The 22,228-nt window shown below is 38.6% G+C and overlaps 2 protein-coding genes across 3 annotated transcripts; one reads left to right on the forward strand and one right to left on the reverse strand.

Annotated features, from left to right (window-relative positions):
- Nucleotides 1–2,479: 2,479 nt before the first annotated feature.
- Nucleotides 2,480–12,518, reverse strand: LOC112560282. Of its 2 annotated transcripts, none has more exons than XM_025232021.1 (11): nt 12,390–12,518; nt 8,510–8,629; nt 7,932–8,050; nt 6,745–6,825; nt 6,148–6,263; nt 5,547–5,649; nt 5,059–5,168; nt 4,516–4,690; nt 3,780–3,895; nt 3,396–3,434; nt 2,480–2,944 (listed from the first exon to the last, which is right to left on the reverse strand). In XM_025232021.1, exons 4-11 carry the CDS (start codon nt 6,747–6,749, stop codon nt 2,844–2,846), a joined length of 765 nt encoding a protein of 254 aa, XP_025087806.1. In that variant the 5' UTR covers nt 6,750–6,825; nt 7,932–8,050; nt 8,510–8,629; nt 12,390–12,518; the 3' UTR covers nt 2,480–2,843. The 2 variants fall into 2 exon arrangements, with proteins under 2 accessions (XP_025087806.1, XP_025087805.1); XM_025232020.1 differs by having other exon boundaries at nt 8,491–8,629.
- A 3,976-nt stretch (nt 12,519–16,494) lies between these two features.
- Nucleotides 16,495–22,186, forward strand: LOC112559784 (arylsulfatase B-like). The gene is made up of 14 exons (XM_025231186.1): nt 16,495–16,681; nt 16,877–16,988; nt 17,352–17,403; nt 17,648–17,751; nt 17,935–18,041; nt 18,549–18,613; nt 18,842–18,943; nt 19,205–19,271; nt 19,534–19,631; nt 20,118–20,257; nt 20,469–20,527; nt 21,005–21,116; nt 21,324–21,466; nt 21,691–22,186. The coding sequence occupies exons 1-14, from the start codon at nt 16,555–16,557 to the stop codon at nt 21,861–21,863; spliced, it is 1,461 nt and encodes a 486-aa protein (XP_025086971.1). The 5' UTR covers nt 16,495–16,554; the 3' UTR covers nt 21,864–22,186.
- The last annotated feature ends 42 nt before the right edge of the window (nt 22,187–22,228 follow it).

Consider the following 22,228-nt stretch of genomic DNA (forward strand, 5'->3'; position numbering starts at 1 on the left):
GCAACAGGTGTCATAGCAGGCTGCTTTGACAAGAAAGTGCTTCCACCTCGATGTGATTTCTCGCTGTCAGGTGAGAAAAGGAAATTTGAGTCACCGGAGAAAAGTCTCGACGCCAGCCGTGCGAAGAAATATTAACCGAAACTAATAAAATATTATATGACACAGGAGCTGGGAGTCAATAAATGGTGAAAACAGATGGTGCCATGGCGGATATGGTTTACGGCCAATATAATTTCTCCCCAAGTCTTTTTGTCATCGACTTTTCCTTTTTAAAAACCATTAATTTTTTAAGAAGAAATCAACAATATTTGAAATGTGATGTCATAGTGACATGCCCTGTCTCTTTACCTCCTGTTCAGTATTCTTTCAGTAATTTATGTAGTAGGAGTAGGAGTAGTACCAGTGTGGGGTGTGTACACTCGTGTCATTATTAATATCGACTCAGTTTTGTTGATGAATTAATAATATTTGCTTTTTCTAGCATGTGCTTTGTATAGTGTGCCATTATACAGACAGGTTTGGTAGCTGACTGAAAAAACATATCTATCAATGTCTAACAAAAAAGTAAGAAAATCAAATATAAGTACTACGTGGGTTGTAGTCGCCTTTTTGTAATCCAGAAAAGTGTGTATATTCCTGTCTACTGCTCTTCTTAATATAAAAATAATTCTGCAGATTTCCTGGAGAAAACATAATATCAAGTTTGAAGTAAACTGAAATGTTTCTCCTGCTAGTGTTGTTTTTCAGTTTTGAGTGATGAGGGAGAGAAGTGGTTGGATAGCTTGCCTAGGTCTTTTCTTTCATTGTCCCCTGACTTCGCTGGAATTTGTTTGTTTGTTTGTTCATTTTCTGGACCAAGTTCTATCTGGCAAGTTTCCTCTTGATTTAATGAGCAAGTTTCTGTCATTGAGACAATGATTGGCAGTGTGGACTCACTGACCGGCATACTGATACACACTGTTGGCACTGTTCTCTCGCATCTTCTGCACTTTAAAGCCGAGCGTCGCTCAGTTAAGTTCTCAGTTCGAAAGGTCGAGGTTAAAGGTCAGGAAGTGAGGAAACTGAAGCACATCCCATCTCGAAGACAAAGGAAGTCAGCAGGATTTTCTAAGCTGGTAATGAGTTTCTCACTTGCAACAGGCTAAAAGGAACGGTGTTGTCAACACAAGGTTTGACCTGGTCACTGGACAGACTCAAGACTCAAATGCTTTATTGAGAGACCGAGAGAGAGAGAGAGCGAATGAAAAGAAAAACAAACTTTTTGTGCGTTAGTAACTCTGTCAAACGTACACATTTAGTTATTCTTATACTTAGACTGCATCTCTATCCAACAGTAAATTAATCCTCAGAGAAGTATGAAAAAGATTGCAAACTGATTTTATTGTTTACGTGTTGCTTTTACTGTACTTATACTACTGCTACTTATGATTGGTCCTCAAACATTTAGTGCACCGGAGGCAGACTGGACCCACTTCCCTAAAATATCCCGTAGGGGGTAATGACGAGTTAGAAACCCTACTTATCTCGGAAACAATATTCTTTATACCCATTTCTCAATCCTTATACCTTTTCTTTGCCAAAAGCTTGAGTCAGCTGGAAAAAGTAGTCTGCGTTCCATGGGTATTGAACCGGAAGAGTCCCGTCAGTGCCTGTGCTCAGTTAAACATTTCGCTCCTCGCATAAACCCTGAATGTGTTAAGAATTGTCAGGGACACATTTATGTGTGTGAAGGATTGGAAAAGACGATCTTTTCTTGGCTTGGAAAGGTGTGGTCATTTTTCCGGTTAGGTTTATCTCTACATTGTCAGAAATATTTGTTTTGTAGTATTGTTTGCATTATTGCTGCACATCTGCATGCAGTCACGCCTTCACAAATCATTTTTGAACATATATATATATACATGTATATGTAACATTCAGATACACACCTACATGCATTGACATTGACATAAAAACAAGTACTGGTATGCATGCACTTACATTTCCACATCTAAGCGTACAGATACACATACAGTGACGAGAGAAAGACAGAGGGCGCGCACGCCATGTAAAGCTTGTGTTCAGACCAGTAAGAGGGTGAGTGTATGAAGACACTTACACAAGTAGGCCACAGAATTGCTTGTTGGAGGACTTTACACCGACGTGACTCTCGGGGTCGGTTTTATTAAATTGAAACATGCTTATGATTGATAGAGAAGTGTAAGATGTGAGCGGTACACACGGGGAGAGATCGAGAGGAAAGGCGACCATTGCAGCATCCCTCACTAGCTTCCTGATGCAGCCAGACATCTCTAGTTGACACACTTCCGACCCTGAGAAAGTGCATCCTCGCTCTGTACCTTCTGTACTTGTTTACAACACTTCGTGATACACATGCCATACTTAAACATTGTTAGTGAATCACAGTGCTAACCTCTGACTTGTCACACAGTCTACTGCACAGTCACAAAAGAAAGTCTCCTGACAAAAGTATTTTCTGTCTAGTGTTTATTAAAAAGTCTATTATATAAGGTTTAATCCAATGATATACAGTAATATATCATTTTTTTTATTATAGAATACATATCATTCACATGTATCTATGTGAATACGGGCATAGTTTCCTTACCAGTAAAACATTATTTAAAAGATTAATTTTAATACGAGGTCTTAAGCGAATAAGAAAAAGAAAGAATATTTATTGATGGTTTCATCAACTTTAAAATTAAATAGTCGACTTAAGAAATATTCGAAATGTGTTGAAATCTTTCATGACCATCGCGGTTAGAAAGTTTGCAAATCTTTATTTATTTGGTCTTTTTATTAAATGAACAAACAAGGAAGCTGATCCACCCGATTATTAGTCATATAAGTGTTTCGTGCAGAAATTTCGCCTCAGACTTTAAGGAGAGCAGCGCTGCCATCAGTAAACTCACGACAGAGAAAGAAGACAGGCGATAAAACCCTGAAATCAAAATTCATATTTTTATAAAGCATTTGACTAATTTGCTGATTAACACTGTGAATTTTGCTGCATCTTAGAAATTTTTCTAATAAGTAAAATAGAATTACAATCATCAATATCATTATTAACTGTTTTAGGTCATTACAATTATAACAAAGCATCATAACACAGACTGTATCAAGCAGCATATTTTAATTGCAAGCCAAAATTTTCTCATTACATTTCTTGTAATATTAAAATTCGAGGTTTCATACCACAGGAAATGTAGCTTTGAATCGACATTACAAAAGAGTGAAACTGGTTTGAATAAAGGTAGCAATTTAATAAACATAACTTTTAATTCGTTTGGGACAGAAAACATGTTAACTTTTTCTAAAAAAAATAAACATAATAGGCTAAATTATAAAAAGTCTATATGTATATAACTCAAAAGTTTAATTAAGTTGTTTACCGCTCTTGGGTATTCCACTTTCGTTTGATACATGAGTATCTGCAAAGTTATATAGTCTCTTCATTTACAGTGAGATAAAGGCAGTCGTTGAAGAGTTAATTAATTACACAGAATAAAATGTCAGGTTACACTATTAGAATCTAAGTTCCTTAGAATAAAAATACGGACCCACACTTACATTAAAATCAGATATAAATAGAAACTTGTATTAACGAGATCCCTCCTCATACACACTAACAAAAGAGAGGAAGAATGTGGGTACATTCAAATGTTTCGATTCATATATATATATCTAAAGATAAGTCAAGAAGTTCTAGAGCAAATAGTCTGTTCGACAATCATTACTTTTCCGACATCAATACGTGGACGATGAGTTAGAACTACCTTTGCAGGTGTTCCCAACGCTGATTTTCATCGACGCTACCATTTCCTTTTCCTTCATCGTCACATTGCAGACGTCTGCATGCTGGTCCACACAGCCTACTGCATGTGTGAGAATCCTGTCCGAAAAATATTTTTGTTTTTATTAATATATAACTATAATTACTGATTAATAAGCAGTAGCAAATTTCTTGCGTTCAAACATTTGCTTAAAACAGTGAATTCTCATATCTGAGTGATTGTCTAACTGTTCACATCAATAAACTGTTATTCAGTGTTTTATTACACGATACTTGTTAATTGAAATGAAAAAGTCTGTCAGTTCCAACCTCGTTCTCAAGCTTAGTGTGGAGAATCACCTGTGAAATCCTAATGTTTAGTGAGCGAGCTCAGTGTCAAGAGATCACTCAAGTCTTTTTTAAGAGCTTACCAACAAATTTATTAATCATTCATTCGACTATGTCATCCACACATTTCCCTCATAGTCACTTCTACTATACTATTAAAATTATCAGAATGGAAGAATTTAAAGATAGTAGCATATCGCTTAAAGAGTTTCGTTAAGCGAGTTTAACTGCGGATACAAAAAATCATGAATGTATATACACAACGCGCGCGCACACACAAGCACGCAGACAATCAAACAAACAAACAAACAAACAAACAAACAAACAAACAAACAAACAAACAAACAAACAAACAAACCAACCAACCAACACTAATTAGTTTCCGTACTTACGAGCACCATGTGCCCGGATTTAACATGCCGGTGGTGACTTCTTTGGTGTGGGTGTAAAACACAGTCTCATTACTCCTCCAGTCACCCAGCCTGACCCCTGGCACTACTTCTGCTTTGTCCACACACCTTTGTATGTTTTCACAGGGTGAAGGATCCGTCATATACTCATCGAATTCTTTCAAAAAGATACCATTAATACAATTAATACTAGTAATATTAGAACTATGCTTTACTAGGAGTATAGCATGTATGTAATTGGTAATTTAGACTACAGCGAATTCATGTCTGAGACTGGTTATTTCACTGGAAATTAATGCAGTTGAAAAACCTTGCTTATTAACCGACAAAACTTTGAGGGTTGGTAGCTATTTGTCAAATGGCTCTTTCGGGTTGTTTAATACAAAATGAAATCTCTTTTTTCTTTCAATGAAAATATACATGACCTCACCAATCCCAGAAGGTGAGGAAGTTAAAGTTCAGCAAGACCTGACATGTGACAGGAGTACTGGTACTCGACTACATGAAATGTCTCAAACATTTTACCTGAGCAGACTTCCTTGTAACTTGTCACAACTCTCTGCCACTTGTCACTGACACTGGCACTGCATTTCCTGGTATTTTTAGTCAGACACTGGAACCGTGGAATCAGATCTCTGCACACGATATTACCATCCGATAGGTAATTTGTTTTATATAGGTATGTAAACAATACAACTCAGCTATCTTTATACACAAAAATGATTATGGTAATAATTAAACATATCTACACACATGGCTTATACAGATTAACGACTATATGAACGAAGACTTAATTGTGCGGGATATTATTATTGGCTTTATAGTCTTTGATAATGTAATCATTTCTCATCTTTTCTGGATATTAATCTCAATACTCTTATTTCAAATCCTTGTGTAGTAATTATTTTGTTATGTTTACAGGCATAGCAAAGTTGGCAGGGGTTTTATTTTTAAAACAGATTTTATTGTTACCAAACGCATATTAGTTTGAAAAAGAAAGCAAAAACTCCTACCTGCAAATATTTCCTGTGACACCAGTAGTCGGACAGAGGCCCACAAAGGACTTTGTCTTTACTTTACCCCCTCTCAAAAAACATTTAAAGGCATCCGGACACGCTGAGGAAAACAAAGCAGCTTAACATTAATTGAAACCAACAAAAGTTTTTTACGAACTTGCAAACATTCCAGCATTTTATTATATTGAAGTCAAAATTTGTTGAAAGGCCATAGTCTGTAAGAGAATGACAACAAATAAAGGACCAGATGACAGAAACAAGATAATAGATAATAGTAAGGAATTTAACAGTGCAGTGCCTTCAAGCTGACATATGAAATTGTGATTATTTTCCCTTTATCATCTCTTCAAAGGGATTTTGGATAAACAGTATGATTTGGTTTTGCCACAGGTATCAATGTTTCACATCAGAAGCCGCATGTCGAGAGCGGAGAAGGTTTCGAGATGTGAAGAACTACAGTCCGACAAACTTTACAGTTCGCATGCTAATCTGTAATGAAGTCAGATAACCTATAATGTCATATGTCAGGCACAGTGACAGAATAAATTCAGACTATTTTCTTCCTACTGTTTCCGGGAATGAGAATTGACCTGCTGACCTGTTTTGCAAATTGCTTCCATCATGGCTATACGTAGCGTAGTTTGCTGCCATATTTCACCAGCTTTGCAGTATTTTAGCTTCCCGATGCATTGTGTGAATTGTTGGTAATTATTGCTGGCAACAGAGGTGACAGTTAATACAGTGAGAAGCTGACCACATTAAATAACAAGAGTTTTTAACTTCTCAAGAAAAGCGCTGATAAAATCCATCTTTCACTGGAGAAAGAAACCAGCTGACCCGACAGACTGCTAAACATCGGATGATAATCAACACAAGAAAAGACAAGCTTATCAAAGATGATTTGTTATGCTGCTTGTAGAAAACAGAATCAGGAATAATTTCAGCAAATAATGCACATTTCACAGTAAAGATACTGTGTTAAATAGCAAGCGATAGGTATCTAAAAAGTTTATTTTAAGAACAGAAACACTTTCTTTTACCTTAACTATAAAAAGTGCTCATAATGCAAAGACAAAAGCATTTTGATGTAACTTTATATACTTTTTTCCAGAGTCAGCCAAGTTCCTGAGAATGATGCTGATGCTTTGGTGACTCCTAAAAAGAATGGCGACGATGTGAATGGAAGAATACGTACCACATTTTGGTGATATTGTTGACTTCGGAGATTAAATCTGCATCACAGAGGCACTTTCCAATTTAAGGAAACATTGCGTTTCTGAAAATTAAATAATGTAGTGAGAGAGAGAGAAGGAGCATTGGATAGATATTTGTGCTCTATTATCATAAGATGGACAAGGACAGTCTTGGTTAGGGACAGACTAGTGGTAGGCTAGGTATACCCCAACAAGGTTTTGATTGGTTTGTCAGTTATTATTAAGCGAACGAGGCGCTGATATATGGTGAGTGCATGCGGCGCATCGTGGACATGAAGACTAAGGGCTGTACTGCGTATTTATCACTCCAGAGTCGGAAACGGTTATCGCCCATCTCTACCGACAGGCTTTATATTTTTAATAAAGGACAGATGTCGACGTGCTTGTTATCGCACACACACTCACACACAGATGTCGAGCTTTTGCGGAGCATCTTACTTGTCATGGTCTGTCTTCCCATGTGTGTGCAGGACTTGTACTATGTATATATATATAAGGAATTATCTCCGACTAGAAACCACGACTTCTCAGGCCATAACGCATTTGCCACTTTTCTCTCGGATTATGTTATTTTACACAGGAAGATCAACAGCACAGACATTAGGACTCCATAGAGAGACTGAGAGTGTTAAGACGTCAACCAATAAGTTAAGTTGGATTAAAAACTAATTAATTTATTATGTGTACAAAGGTGACCTGGTTTGTTTGACCTCTTTCTGTGCATGGTAATGTTTAGAGGCATGCGTTTGAAAACAGGTGAGAAAAGCAGAGGGAGTTATTCGCTTATTATATTTTCATAAAGTAATGAGTATTGGGTATTTAGAAAAATACATCCTACTATTTCTTCAACGGTTAGATACGGAAGGGTGGGAGAGAGTGTCTTTGAGAAATAGTATCTGTAATCGAAACTTAACCACATCATTAGAAATAAAACCTATTTGCTCCCCACTAATCTTTAAAAGCATTGGAGAACCAAACATCTGTGTTTTTAATGTCTATATAATTTTAGTAAAGCGGCATAGAAAAAAATCGGTAATAAATATAATTTAAATAAACTACGATCTCTACCTATGCATAGGTTGTTGCTACATATCTTTAAAATATTCGGTACAACAATGACATTTCCAATTCACTCGTTTTTTGACTGTTTGGTTACAGTGAGTATTACTTTTTGAACAGTAGCTATCGTAGGTCCACCGAAGACTATCTATCTCTCTCTTGATAGCTTGATCGTTGCGACAGTTGGGCATGGTGTTGTTCACACAGAGCAAAAGGCTTGGGTAATAACTGTTGACATAGTTAGAGTAAGGGTTAATGCTGACAGAAGCTGTCAATGATTACAGTTAAATCAACAGCAGAAAAATATTAAAACAAAGTTGTTTAAAGAGCATTAAATAAACGATTAGTCCTATAGTCATAATCTGATTTACACATAAAGCAAGTATACACGTAGTCAAGCCGACAGTCACATTCTCTCCCTCTCACAAGTGTGCTTTTTCAAGGTAGCATACAAGACAGACCAGGGTACAAACTACATTTATTTCTAGCGACTGCATATAACCTGCTGATACAAAGATTCGGTCATGTTACATGTTATGCCAAGAGCAGAAACATCAGAAGTCGATGGATTGACTCCTAATTCGAGAAAAAGTCCCACAGTGCAGTAGAGAAGTTTTATAGTGTAAGAGAGAGAGAATGGGGAAACGAAATAAAAGAAAAAAACTGACGTGCACAATATTTCCACACCATTAGCTAAAGCGCACATGTACATCTCCGATTCGTGATAACTTCTGGTGCTTGTTTCTTGGTCAGGCTCTATAGTCGCCTTGCATTCGTTAAAAAGAGTTGTGCAGTTTTGTCCTGAAACTGAACACGAAAATAAAATTTCAAATTGTGGTCAGATTATCCGGACATTAGTTTTATTAAAGTAAAACATCAACAACATCTGAGACACTGAGTTCAGATGTGACTTATTAAATCTGACCAAAACAGTGCAATGAAAAAATCCTGCGCCAACAGTCTGCAACCAAGCACTTTTCTTTCTCTTGCGAGGATAATTGTCTTGTTGGTTTATTTAGTAGAAAAGTGCTTCAACCCTGGTTAAATTACAAAGAAGACTTTTCACATAAAAAGGGTAACAAACCATTGACTTCTAATTATAATAAAATCCTTTGCAGTGGACAGACATGTTTGAAAGTAATGTGCACATGCAATAAAAGCCTTAGTACAAGAGTACCTTGCAAATGCATGTTTCCCCAAGTCATTCACACCTGGGATCTTGATGACAATGCAAATCTTTAGCTCAAAGCACAGAGCTTTAACTAAACCTATGATGATGTAGTTCTATAACGTGCTAGTATCCACATCACAAAGATGCGCTCAATGCGCGGTGATCCCAGCAGCCACCAAACTGCAGGTCAAATGAGAACTTCAAATAAGTTTAAACAAGTGAGTCTTAAGATTTTTCTTGAAAGATGCAAGACTAACAGACTCCTTGCTCGAGAGGGGAAGCGAGTTCCACAAAAGCGGGGCTACATTGGAGAAGGATCTGAAACCCGCAGTCTTCTTGTTAGTATTCCCACATGCAGACAGCTTATATAAATATTTTTAAAAAAATCCCAACTAATTTTTTGTAGCACTCATTCTTTCCTTCCTCCAGCCTTATCGAGCATACCTGCATATGTAATAAAAGCATACAAACTCAAACAGGATAAACACACTTTTGATCTCTCTCTCTCTCTCTTCCTGTCACATACATTCTGTATTCTTTACTATTTATTCACCCTCCAAGGGGTACACACTCCCATCCATTGCAATGTACAATATCTCACATATACATTTTATTCATTTATCTAGTTCACCATCATTAGTAATATCTTCACAACTTTTGCTAATATGCTGAGGGTATTTTGATTTCTTTAAAGTTAATAATGGCTGGAATTTATAAGCATTTGGATTGTGAATATAGTAATGTGGTAAATCCTTTTTGCACTGGTCATCACATTTTTTACAGTTAAATAGAGCATTAATAACAACAATAGCCACTGCACACTGGGACAATGTAACATTTTGAGGAAGCTGTGCACTGATATGAACAATCTGAATAGCCATATGTTCTTTATGTTAGCAGCTACACCCATCTCAATATGAAGCATGAGGGTTCATAATTATGTGGTATTAACATTTTTTTCACGAGGGTGCCTGCATGTGTACATGTAAGGGGATGGTGTATGTATGTGTGTGTGTGCTTATATAAACATATGTAAACGTAAGGCAAATATTCATTAGCAAGTGTAAGTGTTCATTTTAAGTGCCTGTGCAAACAACAAATTTTTCATGGACATTCACCTTATACATTAAGGACAACTAAGATTTATTGAGTAATAATGAATGTACACTGGTACAGTGCTTTACCCACAACTCTAGGGTCATAATCTGGTTACTAAGTCACTTATATAACAGCATGAACAGTAAAAGTTAAAATGGAAACAATGAAACCTGTGTGTATTTTACAGAAACGTGTGGCAAAACCCTTAGTGTTTCTTAATTCTCATTTGACTTAATGTGATGATGTATCACATGAGCAAGGGGGCCCAGGTTTATTCTATGTGCAGTTGTTTGGCTGGCAATCCATGTTGTGTCCGTTGTAAGCAATCAGAGAAGTACAGTACTGTCATACATGATACAAAACATAAAGTTTACAATTTAAACTAACAGCATATTTATTCCTCATTGTGAAATGAGCTCAATTGTCATTCGCTAGTAGAAAAAATGCAGCAGTTGACATCATTTGCATTTTACACTGTTTATCATATTGTGATATCCCTCTTTCTGCTCCACTGTACTATGTTGCAAATCTTGTGCACCCAATTTTTGGAAATTAGCTCCCGTCTCTGGAAATCTCCACTGAAAAATAAAATCGTGGTGATCATACTGTGCATGAAAACAATAAATATTTATTCGTGATATGCTAAAGCATTATTATGGACTGACTGATGCATAAATCTTAATATTGACATCAACATAAGAAGAAAAACAAGGTAATAGTAGCCAAATTAAATTTTATTATTATTGTAAGACTTTTATTTTGCATTCAAAGTGGTTGATTATAATGGCTTCAAATATAAATGTGTTAACTTTTGTTATTGCAAACCTACTACTTTAAATTAGCGAAATTGGTAATGATGTCCAGTTTAAAATCCTGCTTCATGCTTTTCTCTCCATGTCTACTTTTTGCTTATTTACAACCATTCTTTTAAAAACCCAAATCATGTGACATTTTGTCATCATCTGGAAAGGTTTGTGTGCATATTAAACTATACAGTACATGTTCATAAACTTATGTGTTTTATTACATCTTGTAAATAAAGAATGAAACCTAAGTAGTCAAAACGACTGAATCACTTTGCTTGATTCAGTTTCGGACTTCTTTATACGATCGGTCATTCAGCATCGCTAAACGTCAATAGCACATTACACGTTTCGTTCATATGAATTAAAAATCAGTCTGTGTGCAGACCTGACGAGAGGGGGGGACAGGGGGGTCTGGTGTACCCGGGCCCGCGGCTGTCAAGGGGGCCCGGCCTTGGTCAGTGGATTTTTTTTCTTCTTCTCCTTTTCTTTTTCTTTTAAAGAAAGGTCTAAGGACAGAACACCCAAGCATTACACATGCAGAAGTTGAGTTTGAGTGTAGATATTGAGATTCGAATTGTAAACATACATTATATACTGGGAAAATAATTTACGATTACAAGTACAAGGGGCCCGGAGAGGTCGTCTGTCCCGGGGCCCGGGCTGGCTCTCGGCGGCCCTGTCTGTGTGCACTATATTAATTAGCACGCTATAATACTATATAATGCCACGAATACAATCCTAGACAAACAAATAACAGACGGAACACTACTAAGAAACCGACTAAGCGACGAGTAAAAAATAAACCGGGGACACAAGTTCGTGATGATACCTAAAAAAATAGCAGACGATCATTTACAAAGAAACCGATCGACTAAGCCACGAATAAAAATTAAAATGTAACTTACCTTCTTAATTTTGTAGCGGTGATTTGTTATTGAGCTGCATCACAACACGTCCTCGATCCGCGAGTCTACCACACTTGACAATGTTGTTAAATTCAAGACATATTCTGTCCTAACACGTGGTCAACCCTCAGGTCGGACTCAAGCCCACAAATTGCCTTGTCTGCGCATGCGCACCTGTTGACCCCTGCGCCTGCGCACTGTGAGAAGGCAATTCGTGAGCGCATGACACCGGCCCCGACCCTGAGGTGATTTCGCACTATAGGGAGGGGGAGGGGGATAGGAGGGAAACCGGAGTACTCGGAAAAAAACCTCCGACGCCTGTGGACAGGTCTCAGATAGAAAGAGTGTCCCGAGACGAGATCTGAACCCTGAGTCCATCACTGCAATTGTGACAAGCGAGTGTGTAAATATTAAACTACCAGGATCCTCGAGAGGATAATTAGCGATCTGAGTCATTACAAGTATGGCACAATTTACATCATGCACAAGTCTTTTCAATTTTAACACTCAACAAATCACATCGTGAAAAGTTTCAAGTACAACATTCCTTCCACAAGCGACATCATGCACGAGATGAAATCCTCTACCTTTGTGAAAGAGAAGAAACACAAGTCCCACGAACACAAACCTAGTCACACCCATGTTAAACATCTGAGAAAAATGATTAGCCAGACAACAGCCGTCTGCACCAGAGAACAGAAAAACAGAGAGAACCTTGTGCACACTGAGCCCAGTGGGGCGTGTCGGTGAGGGGAGGCTACTGCGCTGCACAGCTGTGAGAGTTATCGTCAGGGAGGCTCGCAGGGGTTGACAGGGGAAGAGGAAGAGAGATGATGTTGGGCGGATACTAGGTCTGTCTATGCACTTCTCTTCCGGTGTTAAGTGATAATTACAACTGAATTGCCATAAACGCATGTTTGAGTATCTTTGAAAAGTGTGTATTATGTCTACACATTTAGTTGTAAATGTATTATTGAATAAAAGATTCTCTTAAAATATTCTTAGCTGATAAAATAAAGGTTTCCCGATTTAAAAAAAAATTAGACAAGAAATACACACTTCATATAAAGTAGTTTAGAATCCTACAGCAAAATATATACTTGGCAGCGATATAATTATTGCAACAGCTGTCATAGCAGGCTGCTTTAATTATGATATAATTTCTCCCCAGGCCTTTTTGTCATCGACTTTTTCTTTTTAAAAACCATTGATTTTTTAAAAAAGAAATCAACAATATTTGAAATTTGATGTCATAGAGACATGCCCTGTCTCTTTACCTCCTGTTCAGTATTCTTCCAGTAATATCTGTAGTAGGAGTAGGAGTAGTACCAGTGTGGGGTGTGTACACTCGTGTCATTATTAATATCGACTCAGTTTTGTTGATGAATTAATAATGTTTGCTTTTTCTAGCACTTAATTTGTATAGAGTATCATTAAACATATAGGTTTGCAAGCTGACTGAAAAAAACATATCTATCAATGTCTTACAAAAAGATAAGAAAATCAAACATAAGTACTACCGTGGGTTGTAGTCGCCTTTTTGTAATCCAGAAAAGTGTGTATATTCCTGTCTACTGCTCTTCCTTAATATAAAAATAATTCTGCAGATTTTCTGGAGAAAACATAATATCAAGTTTAAAGTAAACTGAAATATTTCTCCTGCTAGTGTTGTTTTTCAGTTTTGAGTGATGAGGGAGAGAAATGATCGGATAGCTTGCCTAGGTCTTTTCTTTCATTGTCCCCTGACTTCGCTGGAATTGTTTGTTTGTTTGTTTGTTTGTTTGTTTGTTTGTTTGTTCATTTTCTGGACTTAGTTCTATCTGGCAAGTTTCCTCTTGATTTAATGAGCAAGTTTCTGTCATTGTGACAATGATTGGCAGTGTGGACTCACTGACCGGCATGCTGTTACACACTGTTGGCACTGTTCTCTCGCATCTTCTGCACTTTAAAGCCGAGCGTCACTCAGCTCAGTTCTCAGTTCAAAAGGTCGAGGTTAAAGGTCAGGAAGTGAGGAAACTGAGGCATGTCCCATCTCGTAGACGAAGGAAGTCAACTTGATTTTCGCTTAAGTGGTAATGAGCCTCTCAACAGGATAAAAGGAGCGCTGTTAGCAACACAAGGTTTGACCTGGTCACTGGACAGACTCAAGACTCAAATACTTTATTGAGAGACCGAGAGAGAGAGAGAGCGAATGAAAAGTAAAAAAAAAACCTTTTTTGTGCGTTACTTAACTCTGTCAAACGTACACATTGACTTATTCTCATACTTAGACTGCATCTCTATCCAACAGTAAATTAATCCTCAGAGAAGTATGAAAAAATTACAAACTGATTTTATTGTTTACGTGTTGCTTTTACTGTACTTATACTACTGCTACTTATGATTGGTCCTCGAACATTTAGTGCACCAGAGGCAACTGGACCCACTTCAATTTACCGACACTATCGGTCGGTGGACGGTGTTGTCTTTCTAGCTCTTCACTTCATCGGTCATTCCGAATCCCCTGACTCACATTCTTGCCTATAGACTATGCTCCTCCGTTAACACCATCATTCTGAAACTTTTTGATAAAGTCTCAGCGGTTGGTCTCTCCCAGTCGGTTTGCTTTTGAATCCATGGCTTCTCCTTACACCAACCCCAAAGACTAAGAGTCAACGATCGCCTCTCCAGCATCCTGGTACTCAGCATCGACACACCACATGTAACATCACGTGGTACATGTACAACTGACCTCACGGTCACCGCGCCCAGTTAACGACTACAGGAAACGCCAGCTTCAAGGGTCTTTGTGCTTGCTGCTGACAATACAAAAAAAAAAAACAACAACAAAAAAACACTTTGGCTTGCGAACCTTGGACAGCTGGAGTATCATCAGACTTTCTGACACTGAACCGATGACGAAGACTTTGACGATGCGGTAATTACGACCGATGGACTGCTGTTACACACACAGCACTTGAAGCCACTCACGAGCGGAATCATAGACAGGTTGTCTGTCAGCAAATTGCTGGTCTTGTGTCTACAGAGATATGGTAGTCCTACTTCACATTTCATTTGCTGTTGTGTTGTAAACCAGGGCCGATGGCAGAGTAGCAATGAACCGGTGGAGGTTGCTGACGAGGTAAAGGCAGTCCCTAATAAATCCAGATGGGGATAATGACGAGTTAGAAACCCTATTTATCTCTGAAACAATATTCTCTATGCCTATTTCTCACTCCTTATACCTTTTTTTTTTTTTTTTTTTTGTCAAAAACTTGAGCCAGCTGGAAAAAGTACTCTGCGTTCCACGGGTATTGAACCGGATATATCCCACGAGTGCCTGTGCTCTATTATACTATTCACTCCTCGCATAAACCATGAATGTGTTAAGAATGTTAAGAATTGTCAGGGACACATTCATGTGTGTGAAGGATTGTAAAAGACGATCTTTTCTTGGCTTGGAAATGTGTGGTCAGTTTTCCGGTTAGGTTTATCTCTCGCATGTCAGAAATATTTGTGTTGTAGTATTGTTTGCATTATTGCTACACATCAGCACGCAGTCACGCCTTCACAAATCATTTTTGAACATATATATATATGTAGCATTCAGATACACACGTATATGTATTCACATTGACATAAAAACAAGTACTGGTATGCATGCACTTACATCTGCACATCTAAGCGGACAGATACACATACAGTGAGGAGAGAAAGATAGAGGGCGCGCACGCCATGAAAAGCTTGTATTCAGACCAGTAAGAGGGTCAGTGTATGAAGACACTTACACAAGTAGGCCACAGAATTGCTTGTTGGAGGACTTTACACCGGCGTGACTCTCGGGGTCGCTATAAATAACCCTTCCCCGCAAGATGGAGGCCAGGGGCTACATTCATAAAGTGAAGGTAGGTCATCGCTCCGGTAACTCAACGACAGGCGTACTGTCCATGTATTTTGTAAAGTGGTATCAAGACTACGCAGATGTCGGTTTACCTCTGGGACAGTAGTTCTATCCACGGGGTCTGCACAGAGTGTTATGTAATACTGATACAAGAAGTTTTTCGTCCGTCAGTTGCCTCCATTTTGTCCTCCAGGTAAGGACATACCTTCACTTCATGAATACAGCCCCTAGAGTACGATTGTCAAGATTTTCCTTGAGTACTTCAGAAGGCCACATTAATAAAACTCTTAATTGTTTGCCTTTCTCTTATCTAGCTTTATATAGTACAAGTGTTGGTGCGATTAAAATTGGTTTTTCCTTATCTGACAATCAGTGACAGAGAAGAGGAGGGAGGGTGGAAGTGAAGGTAGAAAGTCAAGGCTGACATTGGTCCACGCCCTACCTGCACGCCAGTGACTCGGAGGTACATGAGGTAGGAGTGTGCGACCTGCTGTTATATACACTACACAGCAATACATTATAGAATGTTACCTGAACGACACAGGTGTGACATCCGGAGTACTTTTGTCTTGCACAAACTTGACCAGTCATTGTCCTTTAACAACCGGAGCATCGTAGGCACAATCGGTTTTAATTAATACACCTGGTAGGTAGTAGATAATCCTTGATCAAGATGTATCAAGCGCTCAAGAGTTTCGTATTCACCTGTAAAGACATTCACTTCCGTCGCATCTACTCGTGAGAATCACATCTGTCTAATCATCCAGGGTACGCTATCTGTACAATGATATATTTTACTTATTTTACAGTCGTCTTCTGTCAAAAATCAAGAAATTCACCCAACCTTTAGCAGCAGCAACAGCAACGGCAACATGTCGTCCTGCACGTGGAGGTTTCTTCTGCTTCTGGTGGTGTGTGTCTTCTGCCCACGACACGCCCTCTCGCGGACACCACCCAACCAGCTTCCACACATCGTCTTTATCGTCGCTGATGATTTAGGCAGGTTGTCTGTCATCTTGTCTGTCTCTGCTCTTCTTCATCAAACAGGATGACTGGTCACTGCATGAAGAGGATGGTAGTGGGGAGCAGAGTGCCTGATGATGATGTTGATGTCAAAGACGGTTGTCGATGTCCATGTAAGCATCAATGTAATGTGGAAAATTGAAATGTTTTATTAATGTGATTACGTTCAAGGTTGGAACGATGTCGGTTGGAGGGAGCCCAAGATGCACACCCCGAATCTTAACTTCCTGGCTTTGAACGGGATCATTTTGAACAACTCCTATGTCCAGCCCCTGTGCTCTCCGTAAGTGTGTTGCCAGAACCTGCATTGTCGGGCAATACCCGAATTTTCGAGATAATTTAACATCTTTATTGTGTGGTAACACCACAAATTGCTTTATCTTAGAGCTGTTGGATACGTTTGAAGTACGAGTAGACATATTTATATTTATTTGAACATAATTTGATAGGGTTAAACTGTTGGTTAAACTGTTTAAGCCATACTTTTGTCATTTTTGTTATTTAGTCTGATACTCAGGTAAATGGTATATAACCAAAATTTGAAAGGCTTTTCAAAACTTGATTCTTTAATACAGTTTTAAGTTTTAGAAACATGTTGTGCAACTAGCCTCTTGAAATATGTCTAAGCAAATGTTATCTTCCACAGATCTCGCAGTGCCTTCATGTCTGGTTATTTCCCTTTCCATACGGGTCTCCAGGTAGGTAACAATTTTATTTACTTACATGTTATTGGATGACATTAATAATTATTGCTACATCAACTTATTGTGATATCGCCTAAGTTTATACATGCTAGATTATTGCCAGTTTATTACAGGTACAAATATCAGACATTGTTACGATGTTTCTCCAATTTCTCGTTAAACGCATCGATCTCCTCTAAAGGTCGCGATTGTATGTCCTACTTACATGCCCCTCATACATATTCATGATGTGTTACAGCATGATGTGATAGGACCTATGCAACAAGCGTATCTGCCAGCAAACCTCACCACCCTCCCCGAGGCGCTGAAGAAAGTCGGTTACGCCACCCACGCTGTTGGCAAGTGAGTACACGTAGGAGAGGGAAACATTCATCTGTTTACAGTTGAGTAGACCTGGCAGAGAGAACTTTTATCTCTTTATGATTTCATTATACCATGCCGTGAAAATACCTTGGCAACATCTATATTATCCTCGGTGGGAAATCGTTTGTCTGGATGAATGGAATGTATTTGTCTGCCTTGCAGATGGCATCTGGGATACTGCAACTGGAAGTATACACCGACCTATCGAGGGTTTGACAGTTTCATGGGCTACTACAATGCTGCAGAGGACTATTATACACACAAGCTCGGTATGTATGATGAAATGGCTAAACATCTTATTGAACATTTAAAGAGGAACTCCTCAGAAACGCACATTCTTTTATCTGAAGTCATCTAGTGTCTTCTCCAAATTTGTTTACAATTACAATTTATTAAGAGTTTATTTGCATAAGAAATAGCTGTGATAATTACCTTTAATTTTTACATATTTATTTCTAAAATTATAAATTATAAGTAAATTAATTTATTAGACGCAGCTGTCACCAATAAAAGCCTCTGTATCATTCTTAAGAATGCCATTTAATCATTTGACAAAATTATAGGTTAGAGGTAATGGAAAGAAATTACTTTGTTACTATAAAGACATTTTAATGAGAGTATCTGATGAGATAGGTAATGCTGCAGACATACAAGTGTTAGAACTGAAGAGTCGAAGGATGTCTTGTGTTGGAAATAGGACTTAGGACCTTGGTGTAAACAGGACTTTTGTTCTCTTTTCATAAATTTTGAGACTGCGTTCATTTCTTTGTCAAAAGGACCAGGTTTGGATCTGAGGATTGACGAGAACGTAGACACGGAGGATACTGGGAAATATTCAGCAGTAAGCATCCACTCAACAGAGTTTAAAATAAACCTAAGAGAACTAATAAACAAACTATAGATGAAAGATTGTTTGAGGACATTATAAAGGAGCGGGGCTGGGCCTGTCTTGGGCTTATTGTGAATCTGGAGTTGACGAGGAAAAAGAAATACTGGCGGAGACAACTGTCTTGGTCAGATTTTTAAAGTTTAACCTGCATTTGATAAAAATCTGTTTTTCTGTTCCCAGTACTTCTATGCCGCACGCGCCCAACAGATCATCGCCGCACACAATGCGTCCCAGCCCTTGTTCTTGTACCTGCCTTTCCAGTCTGTTCATGAACCTCTCGAGGTAATTTACAAAACCATCTGAGCAAATTTTACGGAAATTACATTTCTTATATTTACCTCAGCAAGCTGTTGACATGGTCATGGGTTATAATAAAACACAAAGTTTAAATCCTGACATTTTGACATGATAGAAACTATTTTAAACTATGTGAAATGTCTGATAAGCTAAAATTGTGGGACTTGCAGAATTATATTGTATCCATAAAAGGAAGTTACTTTTTCGAACAAAATTTAAAATGTCTAAAGGTATTTTGTTACCCAGGTTCCTGAGGTCTACGAAAACGTGTTTTGCTCAGGGACACAAAACTCCACTCGTAAAACAAAATGCGGTAATGGTTTTTTTTTCTCTTTATGCTAATTTTTATTTTAACTGTCTTCCTTACAATGCCCTCTGCACACGAAACAAAGCAGGCTGTCACAAATCTGTGAGAAAACCCAAGACATAAGATGAGATATAGAGAGTTAATGACGAAGACATTTCATTCCAAGTTCACAAAAAGTAGAAGAAAATGAATGTCCTTAGAGCCTCGACACAATTTTGCTTGACTACATCAGATGAAGTTAGAACTATCATCATATTTTCTGTTCCAGGAATGGTTGCTATCCTTGACGAGGCAATTGGGAATATAACTGGACTACTGGATACTAGGGGCTTCATGGAAAACATCCTCATCATCTTTACTACAGACGTGAGTTAAGAACAGATTTGTCAGAAAGTGTGTTAAGGACATCATGTGTTGTTGTCTAGGAGTGGGAAAAGACAATTCAACAGCAGACAGAAGTCACATGACTTCATAATACAAAGAGATAGAGGCATTCGACATAAGTGAAACATAATGCTAAACCTAATACACCTCAATAAAAACAAGATCGTAAAAATAAAGAGCTGTAGCCTATGGTAGTGAAAATAAGTGATTCACCCAGCCTAGAGTAACCTCTCCTTCTGCCGCCTTACCTTTCCTGATAAAATCCGGCAATAAGGACCGACAAACAATCTTGCAGGTAGGGAACAAGAGTGAGAAATAAACATGAACTGAAAGAAAAGTGTACAGGTCAGATAGAAGAGGTCAAGGAACAATGCACAATATACCAGACAGAACAGGACTAAGCAGGACTAAACAGGACCAGGCAGAGAAGACCTGTCACAGCCAGCTACATTTATTACTTCTCTACAGAATGGTGGTCCCGTATGGGCAGCCGGCAACAACTGGCCTTTAAGGGGGGCTAAATCTACCTTGTGGGAAGGAGGCACCCGGGGTACTGGCTTTGTCTACAGCAGGAATCTCTTCAAGCAAACTGGGATCATCCATGACGGGTATTTATGGACTTCATTCTGCATGAAAAGTGAGATAGAACATTTGCTAATGTAAGATTCAAGGCTTCGCTCTACTAAGCAAAGGATGGACTAATCTTACTGTAAGGTTTTTGCGTTATTCCAATAGGGTTAATTCAACAGTAATATTATCTACAACTTATTCTGAACAGTTAGGAACAACATGTCTCTGATAGCCCATGATATGTTTCAGTCTTATGCATGCGGTCGACTGGTTCCCAACCATCATGAGCCTTGTTGGCGGTCAAACACGTAAGTTTTTATTTAATGAAAACGAAAATGAACAAAGTAAAACATCAAGAATCTTCTCTCAGTTTGTTTTTCTTCCAAGTTTGACTGCATTTGTGATAGCCCTACAATCAATTGTTCCGCTGGTAGTCACTGGTTATGAATAGAAGGGATCTGTGGAGCAAAATCAACAGACCGATTCTTGTCTGGTCTCAACATCAATTTTTTTTTAAACTAGAAAAAAATAATAAACTGGTTATAAAGTTTGTGTATATGACAGTTTGACTTTTTGCTAGTAAAAGTAAATGTATTTTTTATTATTTTAAGTATCCAGGTAATGTGTAAAGTTGATTTTTGCAAGGTATGGTAGGTCAGTGTCCATAGATGTAGTTTTACTAGTGTAGATGTGCAATAATTCATGAAGTTTGCTAATTGCAAGGCAGATTTATGTACAGTGTGGTAGAACTAACAACAGTATTTATCACATCCTGCGGTGTGCAGCCCCAGGTATTGATGGGGTCAGCCAGTGGGAGTCTATTCTCAATGGAAGTCCAAGTCCACGCTATGATTTCGTCTACAACATTGACCAAATACTCCAGAACTCAGCTATAAGGTAAACTGCTCATTCTTATTCGAAAGTCCCCGCTCGATTGAACACACACACAGACAGAGAGAGAGATGGGGGGAATGTAGAAAAGAGAATAACAAGGGTGACAGTGTTTGATTCTACATTGAATAGAGCAGCCTTCAAAGTCGTTCTTTTCAATCTCATTGGCCCTGCAGTTTTCCACTTGAATGCCTTTTAACTTTCCATTCAAAGAAATGGAGACTGGAAGCTGATCCAGGGGTCACCGGGTACATGGAATGACTGGTACCCTGTTCCTGGAGTCGATAGTGATGACAGCGTGACTCCTGACTACACCAAGTTTGCCCCAGACGACTACCAGCTTTACAACATCAAGGGTAACACACACACAGAGACACACAGACACACACACACACACAGACGCACAGACACACAGATAAACATACACACAAATCAATTGCCTATTGTGTTGCAAGTTGGGTTGTAACATGCCAGTCTTCTAGGTCTTACCATCCATCATCTCCTCCTTCTACCTCCCTCGACCTTGTTTTGTCATCGTGAAGCTGTGGTGAAGACAGCAGCTATTTTTAACTCATTGCAGAGGACCCCGAGGAGAGGAATGACGTCAAGAGCCTGTACCCGGATGTTCTAGTCGCCATGCAGCTGAGACTGGCACAATGGCTGAATACAGAGGTGCCGCCGAATTTCCCTGGCCCTGATCCCGCCGCTAACCCGGCTAGGTATGGCGGTGCCTGGAGTCCTGGCTGGTGCTGATGTCGGCGTCAACACCCTCCTTTACTCATCTCTCGGTCACAAATTTGTATGTCGCTTATCTGTGTCGATAATTAAAGTGAGAAAAGTGAGGACCACTGAGCTAGTAGTTCGCTTTTATTATTAAATATTTGTCGGATTTTCACTCTTGCACGCTTTGACGATATCTTTATCTGCTGTAAATAAATTCCAGTGACAGCTACTTGTTTGCTGTGATGTTATTTCTCATTAAATCTTGATATGACTAATCTCTGTTATTTGGAGATTTGTGGCAGTCAGTGATCCCCCTTTGCTTCCGGAAACCTGTGGTAGTATCCACAGGATCTGGGCATCGCAGTGTTAATGGAAAAATAGAAGAATTAGTCGAT

This window comes from Pomacea canaliculata, linkage group LG3 (assembly GCF_003073045.1).
Source record: "Pomacea canaliculata isolate SZHN2017 linkage group LG3, ASM307304v1, whole genome shotgun sequence".
In the NCBI taxonomy this organism is placed as follows: Eukaryota; Metazoa; Mollusca; class Gastropoda; order Architaenioglossa; family Ampullariidae; genus Pomacea; species Pomacea canaliculata.

Bases quoted from the DNA above. Each gene is read 5' to 3' on its own strand.
- LOC112560282 (XM_025232021.1), bottom strand. The intron at 5,650-6,147 runs GTCAGCAGGTCA...TGTTTTCCTCAG, and splicing joins GGAAGCAATTTGCAAAACAG to CGTGTCCGGATGCCTTTAAA. The intron at 4,691-5,058 runs GTAAAATGTTTG...TCTTTTTGAAAG, and splicing joins TTACAAGGAAGTCTGCTCAG to AATTCGATGAGTATATGACG.
- LOC112559784 (XM_025231186.1), top strand. From the start codon at position 16,555: ATGTCGTCCTGCACGTGGAGGTTTCTTCTGCTTCTGGTGGTGTGTGTC. The intron at 17,404-17,647 runs GTAGGTAACAAT...GATGTGTTACAG, and splicing joins CTTTCCATACGGGTCTCCAG to CATGATGTGATAGGACCTAT. The intron at 18,042-18,548 runs GTATGTATGATG...CTTTGTCAAAAG, and splicing joins CTATTATACACACAAGCTCG to GACCAGGTTTGGATCTGAGG.